The sequence below is a fragment of the Bufo gargarizans genome, chromosome 1 (genome assembly GCF_014858855.1).
Source record: "Bufo gargarizans isolate SCDJY-AF-19 chromosome 1, ASM1485885v1, whole genome shotgun sequence".
NCBI lineage: Eukaryota > Metazoa > Chordata > Amphibia > Anura > Bufonidae > Bufo > Bufo gargarizans.
This window is the reverse complement of record NC_058080.1, coordinates 702,425,832-702,440,750: the sequence shown is the minus strand read 5'-3', so window position 1 is coordinate 702,440,750 and position 14,919 is coordinate 702,425,832. Positions and strand designations below refer to the sequence as shown.

Here is a 14,919-nt window from a genome sequence, read left to right as displayed (position 1 = left end):
TTTATTGTTCTACATGTCTTTGATAAATAAAAATGTTTGGGTAAAAAAAAAAATGGTTTGGGTAAAAGTTATAGCGTTTACAAACTATGGTACAAAAATTTGCATTTCCGCATTTTGAAGCAGCTCTGACTTTCTGAGCACCTGTCATGTTTCCTGAGGTTCTACAATGCCCAGACAGTAGAAAACCCCCACAAATGACCCCATTTCGGAAAGTAGACACCCTAAGGTATTCGCTGATGGGCATAGTGAGTTCATAGAACTTTTTATTTTTTGTCACAAGTTAGCGGAAAATGATGATTTTTTTCATTTATTTATTTTTCCTTACAAAGTCTCATATTCCACTAACTTGTGACAAAAAATAAAAACTTCCATGAACTCACTATGCCCATCACGAAATACCTTGGGGTATCTTCTTTACAAAATGGGGTCACTTGTGGGGTAGTTATACTGCCCTGGCATTTTAGGGGCCCTAATGCGTGAGAAGTAGTTTGAAATCAAAATGTGTAAAAAATGCCCTGTGAAATCCTAAAGGTGCTCTTTGGAATGTGGGCCCCTTTGCCCACCTTGGCTGCAAAACAGTGTCACACATGTGGTATCGCCGTACTCAGGAGAAGTTGGGCAATGTGTTTTGGAGTGTCTTTTTACACATGCCCATGCTGGGTGAGATAAATATCTCTGTCAAATTACAACTTTGTATAAAAAAAATGGGAAAAGTTGTCTTTTAGAGAGATATTTCTCTCACCCAGCATGGGTATATGTAAAAAGACACCCCAAAACACATTGCCCAACTTCTCCTGAGTACAGCGATACCACATTTGTGACACTTTTTTGCAGCCTAGGTGGGCAAAGGGGCCCAAATTCCAAAGAGCACCTTTAGGAGTTCACAGGGCATTTTTTACACATTTTGATTTCAAACTACATTTCGTCGTGTAGACCTAGCCTTGCCCAATAGTTTTATATGTCAAGTTACAGTTAACAGTCAAACGCCATGGTGTATAACGCCGTGCGGCGGTAAGCAGCTGGTCAATATTATGCTGGTGTAGCAAACTGTGATACTATTAAGTAGCGTTTTTGGCACACAAAAAAATACTCTCATAGCAGGGTGGTTCTATAGAGTAGTGGTAATGTTGCTGCCTCCCATACAGAAGATTTGGGGCTCAATTCTCAATAAAGATTAAAAATTTAACTTTTCTTTTACTGTAAAAGTGTACAAAATACTACAGTAATAACATTTATTTAATATCATGCCTGTGTAGAAAGGTTCTATAAGGTATAGGTCTATAGTGTAGTGGTAAACTAGCTGCCGGTTATGTAGAAGATCTGGGGTTACAATCCTAAACAGAAACCCATAAGATCATTTCTTTAGTAAATGGCTAGAAGAGGGCCCCTCACCATTCTAAATGGAAGGGCCCCACAGCTTTATTAGTATTCACAGAAGCGAATACTAATGCGGCTGAGGAAGTCACAGACCCGAATTGGTTGGGCCCGGCCCCAGTTACTGCAGCACTGCCATGATGGTGGCCCTATGTGGATGCCACACTGTTATGTAGGCAATTCTATAGAAGTGAATAGAGAGGTCGTTATTCCTGTGCACCACTGCTGTCGTGATCTACAGCGGTCCCAGGGGTCATACATTCATCACCTCTTCTGTTGACAGATGATAAACGTTGTCAATGGAAAACTCCTTTTATATTGCAAATGCTTAACAACAATGGCGTCAACACTGGCCAGCGTTTAACTTGCGACACTTTGATAAATCCTGCACAGTATTTATCTGGGACAAGCAAGATGGCGACTCGGTACATAAAGAGTCATTTATTCATCTGTGAAAAATAGTACAATTGTTACAGAGACAGAAAACAAATATGTGACAGGACTAAAAGTGTATACGAAGATAACGAGGCGTCTGCACAAAACGGAGGCGCAGTTTATCGTAGTGCAATGTCTCCAACCCAGAAATGGAGGCGACACATGACCGGGCAGCATTCATGGTTTCTGATGATTTTTGGCAGTGACCATGTTTTATAAATTATGCTATAAAACACTAAACATTCAGCAAACGATCAGTCCTGCTGTCCTAATGTCCTCTGCCACATTACTTGGTTTGGTCCATCTGATATCCCTGAATTATCCCACATTCTGTACAATCATGACAGTAAAATTCTTGTAATCTGGCATTTGAAGGGGTACTCCGGTCCTAGCAAGCTGTATTGTGATCGGTGAGGGTCCCAGCGGTAGGATCCCCCACTGATTTAATAGCTATCCCCTACAAAAACTTGTTACAACTGGAATGCCCCTTTAAGAAAACCGCCAAATACTGGATTATAACATTTTTGGGATTAGCGGACACAAATAGAAAGATATATCAAATTTAGGGACAGAATCTCCAGGAAGAAGACGCTGAATATCTTATTTATTGACTTTGTGCTGTCTCTGCTCAGTCTCACATTTCAGATGATCTTGCAGCACTCTACTTGAAAAAAAGTGCCAGACTATCAGGACTTCTGGATTATTGGATGCCGTGTCACAGGACTTTATTGTATTCTTAGACCGTGATGGAGAAGCTCATTGAAATATCAGTTTGATCTAGGAGAATATAATTTCCCTCCTACCGTAGCATGGGGAAGGGAAATGACAACCACAGAGGGAGGGTATTTCATGCCAGCACCAGTGGTTGTCACATTTTTGAATTCTCTCACTTCCCCCACAGCTGTCCCCCTGCAGATCCAGAGGATGACATGGGCCAGCAGATGGAAAAGATTCAACCCTTAAAGGGATTGTCCAGGATTAAAAAAACATGGCTCCTTTCTTCCAAAAACAGCGCCACCCTTGTCCACAGGTTAAGTGCGGTATTGCAGCTCTGACTCCAATGAGGACGAGCTGCAATACCAGACACAGCCTATGAACAGGGGTGGAGCTGTTTTGGAAGAAAGCAGACATGTTTTTTTTTTATCTTGGTAGAACCTCTTTGATGGACAAACCCATTTGCCTTTAGCGTTATTTAGTAATATGTCAATATATGTAATAGACTAAGGAATTCTGCTGAAAGTACTCTGACAACTGGTTTCCTGAGCCAGCTATGCGTTCATGGTGGTTGTCACTGCCCCTCCCCCACACAAGCTCAGAGCCATTAAATGTTTATTACGAGGATTCAGTCCCTGAGACTCTCTTTTTGGAGAATTTATAAGGCACCTAGTAGAGAAATATCATAAACATAACACAATTATAGGATAGCAAACTACTCCCAGGGACCACGTGGGTGGGGGTCCGGCAGCCGAGGTGACCATATTTATTTGGGCTGATGACGACTTCTAGGGGGAAAACCTGAGACATAAGAAATGCTGGATTATCGGGAGGTTACAGAGAAATCTATAAAATGTATACTGAAGAGTAGATAGAATATACAAAACTAAATTTCAACCATTGGGGTTCCACTTTAATACATTCAAAGTTATTTTCCAGTTCTGTGCCGGATTATCAGACGCCGGATCGAACTGTACTGTTATAACTTGTAAGACCCCCATGAAATTACCTGCAGGACATCACACTGGACATTATATAATTATTAGCACTGCATGTAACCACGGAGACAGAAAAGTCCGCGGCTTGTTCCCACGGTTCCAGGAACTGCTAAGGAAGTCAGGAATGAGGAACCTGTAGTTACGTGGCAGAGGTAGGTGGTTTCTGAGACTTCAACACATTATTTCAGATAGAAACCAGCGTAAAAACAAGGAGCTTATTCCACTGTAGTGAAGACCATAAGAACTGTATAATTGTGGAGTTGCCCTTTAAGAACGGCACTTTAGGAATATTCTTGATAGTATTAGCAAACTATGTTTTTTCAGCGTAGTGTTCTATGTTCTAATTATACCCAAATTGATGTTAGCAAGAAGAGGGGAGGGGCTGTGACTACCTGGAAGGATAAAAAGGCCGGTGGTCACTATTGATTGCTGGAACGGCCACTCACTGTTCTGTAAGTTGTGCGGATCCCTCTGTGTTGGATTAAAATATAACACTGCGGCACAGGTAACACCAGGGGTTAAATAACACGAAAATATGGGGATGATGTACTGAGATGGAGTTACCCTTTAAGAGCAAATGAACTGTGTGCATAAGGCCTCATGCACACGACCGTTCCTGTGTCCCGTGTCCGTTGTTCCATTTTCCGCGATTTTCTGCGGACCCATTGACTTTCACCGTTTGTCATCCGCGTCCGTGATCCGTGTTTCCAGTCCGTGTAAAAAATATGACCTGTCCTATTTTTTTCATGGACAACAGTTCACTGACCCATTCAAGTCAATGGGTCCGTGAAAAAACACGGAGGCACACAAGATTGTCATCCGCGTCCGTTTTTTTCCTATCATTTGCATGGCAAACTTGACTTAGATTTTTTTTTTTACTTTCCTTCATGTCTGGAGATCCTCCAAAAATAAAGGAAGACACACGGAAACAAAAACGGACACGGATCACGGAACAACGGAACCCCTTTTTGCGGACTGCAAAAAAATACTGTCGTGTGCATGAGGCCATACAGTGTGTGTGGGGTTGGGGTGGGGGGCTCCCTTCCAAAATGTGAAAACAGTCACTGCCTTCTCTTCTAAAAACTGTGCCGCACCCGTCCACACTTCGGAGGAGCGGAGCTGCAATACCAGACACTGCCTGTGGACAGATGTTGCGCTGTTTTGGGAAATCAGAAGCCATGCATTGGTAATCCTGGCGAGCTCTTTTAAGTGGTGTATGAGGCATATTCAAGCACCCTGGGTGCCCAACTCCCGGGGCGTGCATACTTTCAATTCACCTTTGATGTAGCCATAAAACAGCCCCGTCGTTATTAGTACAGGGTGGTCTTTACATTTAACAGTAAAAATAAGTAATTGGATACAGGACATGAAACTATACCAGCAGCAACAAAGTATCCGTTGTCAATCTGCCCCTAATATTAGGGCTCATGTACACGAACGTCTGTTCGTTATTTTTTGCCGCCCGTATGCGGAACCATTCAATTCAATGAGGCCGCAGAAAAACTGAAATGATTCTGTGTGCGTTCCGTTTCCGTATGTCCGTTCCACAAAAGGATAGAACATGTCTTACTATTGTCCGCATTACGGACAAGGATAGGGCTGTTCTATTAGGGGCCGGCTGTTCTGTTCCGCAAAATACGGAATGTACATGGACGTCATCCGTATTTTTTGCGGATCTGTGTTTTGCAGACCGCAAAATACGTACAGTCGTGTGCATGAGCCCTTACCAGCAGGTCCTTAAAGGGCCATACATGGCAATATTTATGCCCTGGTAAGATTACACTTCAACATAGAAAATCTTTACAGTCGTTGCAAGTGTTAACCGAATAAATGATACAATTAAAGCCTTTACGGATTAACGGGTAAGTATTAAGTTTCCATCGTTCATTTAGGCAAATGCATCTATTTAGGGGATTTCGCCTAGCTGCCAAAATTCCTGAATTTGCAGGGATTGACACTAATTTTCTGAGAAAACTATGGCAAATTTGGGCCGAAAATGGGTGAGGCTTGTGTAAGCACCAACCAGAAGTGGTTGCTCCTGGGAAAGGGGCTGAAATGCCCCAGATGAGCCACCAAGGCTGCGGCTAAGTACGGCTTCTTTAATAAATATTTTCACATATATGGAGATTTTACTTAAGACTCATTCAGACGGCCTTATGCTATCCGCAAAAATGTGGATCAGTTTTTTTTGCAGACAGTTTAGCATGTCCGCAAAAAAAACGGATTGCATTCAGTTTTTTTTGCTGATCCATAGACTTCAATAGGGCCATGTCCTGATTTTCACTGACAAGTATAGGACATGTTTCATTTTTTTGCTGAGCCGTGCAATGGAAGAAAAGGGCCCCGTAGAAATGAATGGGACGGCATCTAATCTGCAAAAAAACGGATCCGCATTTTTGCAGACAGCATACGGCCATCTGAATGAGCCCTTAGTAATGGCTCCCTCCAGTAATCCAGAGGTTAATACTCGTATCCTATAACAATATATTAAAAGGGAACCATTCCCCAAACGCCCTCATTTCTCAGGACTAGAGGGTTAAATACCCCGAGAACAGGTTTGAGTAATAGCTTCATCTATTCCCCGGTGTGAGCCTGCGCAGCCAGTCAGCAGAACCAAGGGCGCCCGGGTGACACTCCCCTGCAAACTCAGACAGCAGTAGGTTGTCTATAGGGTAGGGCTCACTGGTTCTGGCCTCGGATTAACTCTTTAAAGGGGTTTTCCACCTTTTCCGTCAGATAGGTGATTGATATCTAAAAGGTGGAAAACCCCTTTAGGGGACAACATATACTGTAAGATACAATTCTGTCTATTTCGATAAGGTGGCAGGTTCCCCTTGTAATTTCTTTTTTAACAAGCCCCCCCCCCCCTTCCTTCCTACCTTATTTGGTCATTATAATTTGATGATGAGCAAATGGTTAAATATTATCATAAAAAATTGGAATATTTAGGACTTAGTGGTGATGCCAAACCAGTTCCTTAAAGGGCATCTGTCAGCAGTTTTGTACCCATGACACTGGCTGACCTGTTGCATGTGCACTTGTTCGTATGTGCACACATTGCTGAGAAAAATTATGCTTTACTAGGAGCAACAGGGGCGTTGCCATTACACCTAGAGGCTCTGCTCTCTCTGCAACTGCCTCACCCTCTGTACTTTGATTGACAGGACCAGGCAGTGAAAACGTCATCACACCTGATCCTATCAATCAAAGTACAGAAGGTGTGGCAATAGCAGAGAGAGCAGAGCATCTAGGTGCAACAGAAACGCCCCCGTTGCTCCTAGAGGCTCATTTGTATATATTACATCATCGTTTTTCTCAGCAATGTGGACACATATGGACATGGGGCCAACACAGATGCCTTCAGCTGCCAAGAGCACATGTAACAGATCAGCCAGTGTCATAGGTACAAATCTGCCGACAAATGCCCTTAAAACGGCTTGTGTAGTGTTACATAATTAAATATCATTCATTGTATAATAAAAGTTCTACAACTCTGGGCAATAATTTCTCACCAATTTCAAGAACACTGTTTGCTGTCAGCAAATCGAATGTTTTTCGTTGACATCTACAAGCAGGGAACCTGTCCTTACTTGGTCCTGGTCACAGAGCTACAATGTTTCAGCCCTGATGTAGATGGAATCTTTTTATTTACTGGCGGGAATCGGAGTTCTTGAAAATAGGGAGGGATAGAAACACAGAGGGGGTAATTTATTAAAAACCTTTGCGCCGCAATCTGCGCCAGAAATACGCCTAATATAGACATATTTCTGTTAGTAAATAAGCGCCAAAGTATATTAGAAAGTTGCAGAAGTTCTTATTAGACGATGACTGAGCTTTATTTACAGGACACCGGTCGGGCCCTTCGTCACCTCCGCGCCGCTCCGTCTCGCTGCGTTTACTGCTGATTTACATAAAGAGGCTTAAACTACAACAGTACTGGGTCAAATAAAGGGCTGCGAACTTCTGAAATCAGATCTCCATGGATATGTAAATAATGGGTGAGCGTCAGAGGCAGCATTTAATCCTAATCCTGCCAGGAATTTACAAATCCTTGTAAAAAAGGTATAAAAATTTTAAAAAATTACTGTGCAATAAAAGGGACGGATATTTTTATATTTCATCTTCCACTTAGGGCTCATGCACGCGAACGCATTTTCTTTCCGCGTCCGTTCCGTATATGGAACCATTAATTTCAATAGGTCCGCAAAAAAAAAAAAAACAGAAGGTACTCCGTGTGCATTCCGTTTCTGCAAAAAAATAGAACATGTCCTATTATTGTCCGCATTACGGACAAGGATAGTACTGTTCTATTAGGGGCCGGCTGCTAAATACTGAATGCACATGGACGTCATCCGTATTTTCTGAGGATCCGTTTTTTGCTGGCCATAAAAGACATACGATCGTGTGCATGAGGCCTTAGGCTGAAAAGAAAAATTAAGGCAAGTTAAACGGTTTTCGGTAAGAGAAGAAGGCCACGAGGATGCTGAGGTCCATAGAACGCGTTACAAAAATAGGCTTTATCGTCCTTTGGCAATGTGTAGATCCCTGTGTGGTCAGATGCTTGGCACTGATGCTCGGAAATGTTACATTTAAATAATACAAATCTTTAGTAAACAGCTGCTGTCCCTTTAAAATCCCAGATCCAAGATGGCCACTGCATGACGTAAACATGGAGGCCACTGGCATATATGACTTTTTATCCAGTCTTGTTCACCCACAACTAGCTGCATGATAAGAAAAGTCGAAAACCAGCCCTGATGTTTTGTCCCTTCCTTTCTCGGGGCGTGGTGACATTCATAGCCACGGATTGGCGTTATTCTGCCCTCAGTTGTAATTCCGACTTCTCTCATTGGGGGAGAATTTCCCTGTTTGGTGGAAAGGTATCTTGGAACGGAAGGTTTTGCCTGAAGTAATGAGGTCTCCGTAACCCTGTGTATGGGAGAAGGCGTAACCAGACCGGCGGGAGCTGGTGCGGCGTATCCGGGCTCTGCGTGGTGGCGGAATTGGGCGCTTTTTTGCTTCCCTGATCTTTTTCTGAATCTGTGAGGTAAAGAAATCATTGTTATATTTATTGAAACAAAATAAATCTGTTTATCAATATGAGATAGATAGATGATAGACAGAAGGTATTAGCGCGGATGTGAACATAGCCACAGAAGCCCATGTTAGGCCTCATTCACATCAGTATTGCAGGGTCCATTAACAGCCTCCATTGCAGATTCTGTCAAAAATACCAGAAAGAATAGCTCAGCACTCTGGGGTTTTTTGGCCGGTAAAAGGCCAGGTTTTCTAATGGAAACCAAACCCCATCATAGTCAAAAGGTCTGTCAGGTGGTGTTTGTTTCCATCATTTCCCTGCAATGCCTGTTTCTATATTTTCATTATTCTGCTCCTAGAATTGATCAGAGCAACCAAAATAAAAATGTTGACCTGATGGCAGCCTTGCCCCTCCCTGGGGTCATGTACAATATACAGTATCTCACAAAAGTGAGTACACCCCTCACATGTTTGTAAATATTTTATTATATCTTTTCCTGGGACAACACTGAAGATCTGATACAATGTAAAGTAGTCAGTGTACAGCTTGTATAACTGTAAATCTGGTGTGCCCTCAAAATAACTCAACACACAGCCATTAATGTCTAAACCGCTGGCAACAAAAGTGAGTACACCCCTAAGTGAAAATGGCCACATTGTGTCCAAAGTGTCAATATTTTGTGTGGCCACCATTATTTTCCAGCACTGCCCTAACTCTCTTGGGCATGGAGTTCACTAGAGCCCCACAGGTTTCCACTGGAATCCTCTTACACTCCTCCATGACGACATCACGGAGCTGATGGATGTTAAGAGACCTTGTTTTCCTCCTCCTTCTGTTTGAGGATGCCCCACAGATGCTCAATAGGGTTTAGGTCTGGAGACATGCTTGGCCAGTCCAGCGCCTTTACCCTCAGTTTCTTTAGCATGGCAGTGGTTGTCTTGGAGGTGTGTTTGGGGTCGTTATCATGTTGTTTACTGCTTTGCGGCCCAGTTTCCGAGGGGAGAGGATCATGCTCTGCTTCAGTATGTCACAGTACATGTTGGCTTTCATGGTTCCCTCAATAAACTGTAGCTCCCCACAGCCGGCAGCACTCATGCAGCACTCATGCAGCCCCAAACCATGACACTCCCACCACCACGAGTTATTTTGAGGGCACACCAAATTTACACTGTTATACAACCTGTACACTGACTACTTTACATTGTATCAAAGTGTCTGATCTTCAGTGTTGTCCCATGAAAAAGGTATAATAAAATATTTACCAAAAAGTTACGGGTGTACTCACTTTTGTGAGACACTGTACATACCTCTCCTCCTGTCCCAGCACCCTGTCAGCACTTCCCCACTAACCGGCTGCTTCAGCCTTGACTATCTCAGGCTGTATAGCACCTGGAGATATGAGCCAAGTCTTGTTTTAAAGAATCTTAGCTTTAAAATAAGACCTGGCTCATATCTCTAGGTGGTATAGGGCCTGATATATAGATTTCAATAGCAAGGAGTTATATCATACCTTCTTGGCTACTGAAAATTATTGGCACTTTTATGTGCTGATAAAAATTAAATACCAGCAGCGGTCAGTGGCCTATTAGCCAGGTGGCAACCCTAGTTCACAAAGGCTCAGATTCAAACAAAGCTGACGGCAGCTGCTTCTTACCCTGTCATTGAATGTTGGTTTCAGCTGTGACCTCAGGAATCTGTAGGCCACCACTGGCAGGACACAGAGCACCATGGTCAGGAAGATGGCAAGCCAGATGCTGGGCTGGTTTAGAGTATTACGAGCCGTGCCTGGAGGAGAAGAAAACATGGCACATTGTATCTATGTATAAATACTACACTGGTGGAATTACCCTTAGTCTGCCTGCCCTTGGATATGACACATAATTTCTCTGTATATCATAAGACTGATGTAAATTTGTGCACAAGTCACTTACCAATGAAGGGGAATGAGCCTGTGAAGATCAGGTACATGCCGTCACTATACATGGTGAAACTGATGGCAAAGAACACGGCCAAACTGCCCCAGATGAAGAACTGGTTGACTGCTGTCCAGTAAGTTGTGTCCAGAGCAATCTAAGGAGGCAAGATAAAGGATGGTAAGAGTGTCACAGTTAAAATGACAAGACAATGACTGACACTTGGGCTACAGGATAATAACACTGACACTTGGGGTACAGGACAATGACACGCTGATATTTGGGGTACAGGACAGTGACACGCTGACACTTGGGGTACAGGACAGTGACACGCTGATACTTGGGGAACAGGACAGTGACACGCTGATACTTGGGGTACAGGACAGTGACACGCTGATACTTGGGGTACAAGACAGTGACACACTGACACTTGGGGTACAGGACAGTGACACGCTGACACTTGGGGTACAGGACAGTGACACGCTGACACTTGGGGTACAGGACAATGACACGCTGATACTTGGGGTACATGACAATGACACGCTGACACTTGGGGTACAGGACAGTGACACGCTGATACTTGGGGTACAGGACAATGACACGCTGATACTTGGGGTACAGGACAGTGACACGCTGACACTTGGGGTACAGGACAGTGACACGCTGACACTTGGGGTACAGGACAGTGACACGCTGACACTTGGGGTACAGGACAGTGACAAGCTGACACTTGGGGTACAGGACAGTGACACGCTGATACTTGGGGTACAGGACAGTGACACGCTGATACTTGGGGTACAGGAGAGTGAAACGCTGACACTTGGGGTACAGGACAGTGACACGCTGACACTTGGGGTACAGGAGAGTGAAACGCTGACACTTGGGGTACAGGACAGTGAAACGCTGACACTTGTGGTACAGGACAGTGACACGCTGACACTTGGGGTACAGGACAGTGACACGCTGACACTGGGGTACAGGACAGTGACACGTTGACACTTGGGGTACAGGACAGTGACACGCTGACACTTGGGGTACAGGACAGTGACACGTTGACACTTGGGGTACAGGACAGTGACACACTGACACTTGGGGTACAGGACAGTGACACGCTGACACTTGGGGTACAGGACAATGACACGCTGACACTTGGGGTACAGGACAGTGACACGCTGACACTTGGGGTACAGGACAATGACACGCTGACACTTGGGGTACAGGACAGTGACACGCTGACACTTGGGGTACAGGACAGTGACACGCTGACACTTGGGGTACAGGACAGTGACACGCTGACACTTGGGGTACAGGACAGTGACACGCTGACACTTGGGGTACAGGACAGTGACACGCTGACACTTGGGGTACAGGACAGTGACACGCTGACACTTGGGGTACAGGACAGTGACACGCTGACACTTGGGGTACAGGACAGTGACACACTGACACTTGCACTGACAGCACAATGGGCAGCATAAACATGGCAGGAGGCAGCGGACTCACCTGTGCAGACACCACAAGCAGCAGGCAGGTCTGAGCCATCAAGGCAAAGGACTGGTAGTCAGATATGGCTTTGCCGTCATCTCGCACTGTGTCGTACAAGGCTCCATAAGGCACAAAGAACAGAACGAGGGAGCTGTAGATGCCGTGGATCACACACTTCACAAACTCCTTTATATTAAAGTAACGGTTTAGCTGGCCGGGCTCATACAGCTGCGGATACTCCATGCTCCAGCGGTCGTCCACATCCTGGGAACACAATGCAGCAGAGAATTAAACTGAAATCTGCTTCTCCCATGACACACCACCCACAGATTTACCAGTCAGGAGTCTGGGTTACAATCCCCCGGGGAGTAATGGTGGCGACGCTGCTTAGCATGAAGCTTTCATGGACAAATAGAAATGTTAACCTCGTGGTTCGAGGAGAAAGACTCAACAACATTCATTTACTGCTTCAACCTAATGCAATACAAATTGTAGTACATTACCTGATCAAATAGACTCATCCCCAGCACCGGCAGTGAGGTGTACACCAGATTGTACATGGTGATGAACCACTGATCGTATACAGTCTGTGAATACACAAAGCACAAGATGGGTCATGGCTGAGCTGCAGTACAATGTAATGGCCACAAGATGGCAGCACTGAACCTCTGTAGGAGCATTAGGCCTCTTTCACATATACCCACTGACTTTAATGCATGTATTCACACATCAGTCGTTTCCTAGTTCATGGGCGTGTGGAAACCACAAACCCAAGACGGATGCCATCCGTGTTTGGTCTGTCGTCTTCATGGACCATTGGTAGGAGATGCTCTGGAAATTAATTTTCAGCCTAGTGCATGGAATATGAATGACACATGGAGGGCAAAAAACAGACACACGGACCAAACATGGATTCTTCATGGACATCTTCACGGATGAACCACTGACCATCTTGTCACGGATGTCATCATGGACACGGATGTGTGAATGAGGCCTAAGTCGTGGGATTATGTATAATCATATGTAGTCAGTAGTACGATTATGTGATGGGCAGACGAGAACCATGCCTAACCCCATCTCCCTTATATCCTCCAGAAAATGATGACATAAATGGACTCTGTGCCAAGAAGCGTATTGTCTCACCTGAGCAGAGAAGCCACAAAAGAATCCATACCAGAAATGAACAAGGGTGAAGGTGAAATTTTTGTAGAAAAAGTATCTCAGGAACTGGCACATGCGGTTATAGGACCAGCGGCCGTGCACCAGGAGGAGGCGCTGCAGGTATCGAAATTGGGCAAAGGAGAAGTCACTGGACAGCACGGCTTGCATCCCCTCTTGCCCACTGATTCCCACTCCGATGTGAGCCGCTGGCGGAAGACATGAAAATCATTAGCTCTGTGGTCAGTGGATATATCCATTCATACTGTAATACCAGTGGGGCAGATCATTATCTTTACAGAGAGTCCAGAAGCTGGATATGTCCATGGGAGGGTCCTTCAGTACCCTGATAACCATAAATCAGCTCCAGCTGCTGCAGTACCAGTGCTGACCACAGGAGGTGTCTGTCTGATCCCAGAGAATGGAGAGGCTAACGTGATTATGGCATGAAATGTAAGAACATCAAAGAATGGGCCACAAAACTGAACTGGGCCACTGGTACCTGAAACTGGGACATCAAACTACTGGACATTTTTGACTGGGACATGAAAAAACACAAAGGACTGAGGGATAAAAACTCTAGACATACTGGGCTGGGGAACAGGGTCCATACTCCATAGCACAAAAATATTAAACAACAGGGTCAAGACCCCTGGACATCTTAAACTGGAGATCTGAACTGTTAGACATCCTCAACTTGTGTACCAAACCATTAGACCGCAAGGATTCCAGGACCATTGCAGTCCTCTATGTACTATTCTAATGAGGATTACCTTGCAGATAAATACCAAATATTACCAAACAAATACCAAATATTACCCTTCTCTGTGCAGCAGTGTAGTGAACTGTGATTAGTTTTCTTTCCCTGAAAAACCTTTATGTCTCTGAGATTACTGCTACAGAAGGGTAATATTTGGTATTTGAGTTTTCATGGCATAGCACTGACAAAGTAAGGCTACTTTCACACTTGCGGCAGTTTGATCCGGCGGGCAGTTCCGTCGTCGGAACTGGCCGCCGGATCCGCCGATCTGCTGCTGACTGAAAGCATTTGTGAGACGGATCCGGATGCGGATCCGTCTCACAAATGCATTGCAAGGACAGATCCGTCTCTCTGCTTGTCATGCGGACCGACGGATCCGTCTTGTACATTTTTCTCATTTTTACCGATCTGCGCATGCCGGAACGACGGATCCGGCATTCCGGTATTCTGAATGCCGGATCCGGCGCTAATACATTCCTCTGGGAAAAAATGCCGGATCCGGCGTTCAGGCATGTCTTCAGTTTTTTTCGCCGGAGAGAAAACCGTAGCATGCTACGGTTTTCTCTTTTGCCTGATCAGTCAAAACGACTGAACTGAAGACATCCTGATGCAAACTGAACGGATTACTCTCCAATCAGAATGCATGGGGATACGCCTGATCAGTTCTTTTCCGGTATAGAGCCCCTGTGACGGAACTCTATGCCGGAAAAGAAAAACGCTAGTGTGAAAGTACCCTAAAAAGAACAAAAGTCAAAAATTCTAAAAATAAATAAATGTTTTCTATGGGTATTGGGGCTGATTTAGTAATTCTGCCTTATAGTTAGACAAGACAGTCTTATATTTTGCCAGATTTATCACAGTGGCAGGTGCCGGATGACAAATCCGAGACACCGTTATCCTGTCTACTTTAACTTTACACCACCTATTTGTTGCCTTAGTTCACACCCAAAAATGTGTGATTTTTTTGGTACACAATGGTGCATCCTAAGCTATGTCCCTTCCTAGGAAGCCACCCCCTCTTTTGTTAAGCTGCACCCCTTGTCA

The 14,919-nt window shown here is 44.5% G+C and overlaps 1 protein-coding gene across 3 annotated transcripts in view; it reads right to left on the bottom strand.

Moving 5' to 3' along the window:
• Nucleotides 1-7,907: 7,907 nt before the first annotated feature.
• LOC122924813 (phospholipid-transporting ATPase ID-like) overlaps nucleotides 7,908-14,919 on the bottom strand; it is a 156,405-nt gene continuing 149,393 nt past the window's right edge. For all 3 annotated transcript variants that reach the window (XM_044276263.1, XM_044276262.1, XM_044276264.1), the window contains 6 exons: nucleotides 13,101-13,324; nucleotides 12,461-12,544; nucleotides 11,976-12,221; nucleotides 10,491-10,629; nucleotides 10,214-10,344; nucleotides 7,908-8,561 (listed from right to left, as the gene is read on the bottom strand). In XM_044276263.1, coding sequence (XP_044132198.1) covers nucleotides 8,346-8,561; nucleotides 10,214-10,344; nucleotides 10,491-10,629; nucleotides 11,976-12,221; nucleotides 12,461-12,544; nucleotides 13,101-13,324 — 1,040 coding nt within the window. In that variant the 3' untranslated portion in view covers nucleotides 7,908-8,345. The remainder of the gene's footprint in view (nucleotides 8,562-10,213; nucleotides 10,345-10,490; nucleotides 10,630-11,975; nucleotides 12,222-12,460; nucleotides 12,545-13,100; nucleotides 13,325-14,919) is intronic.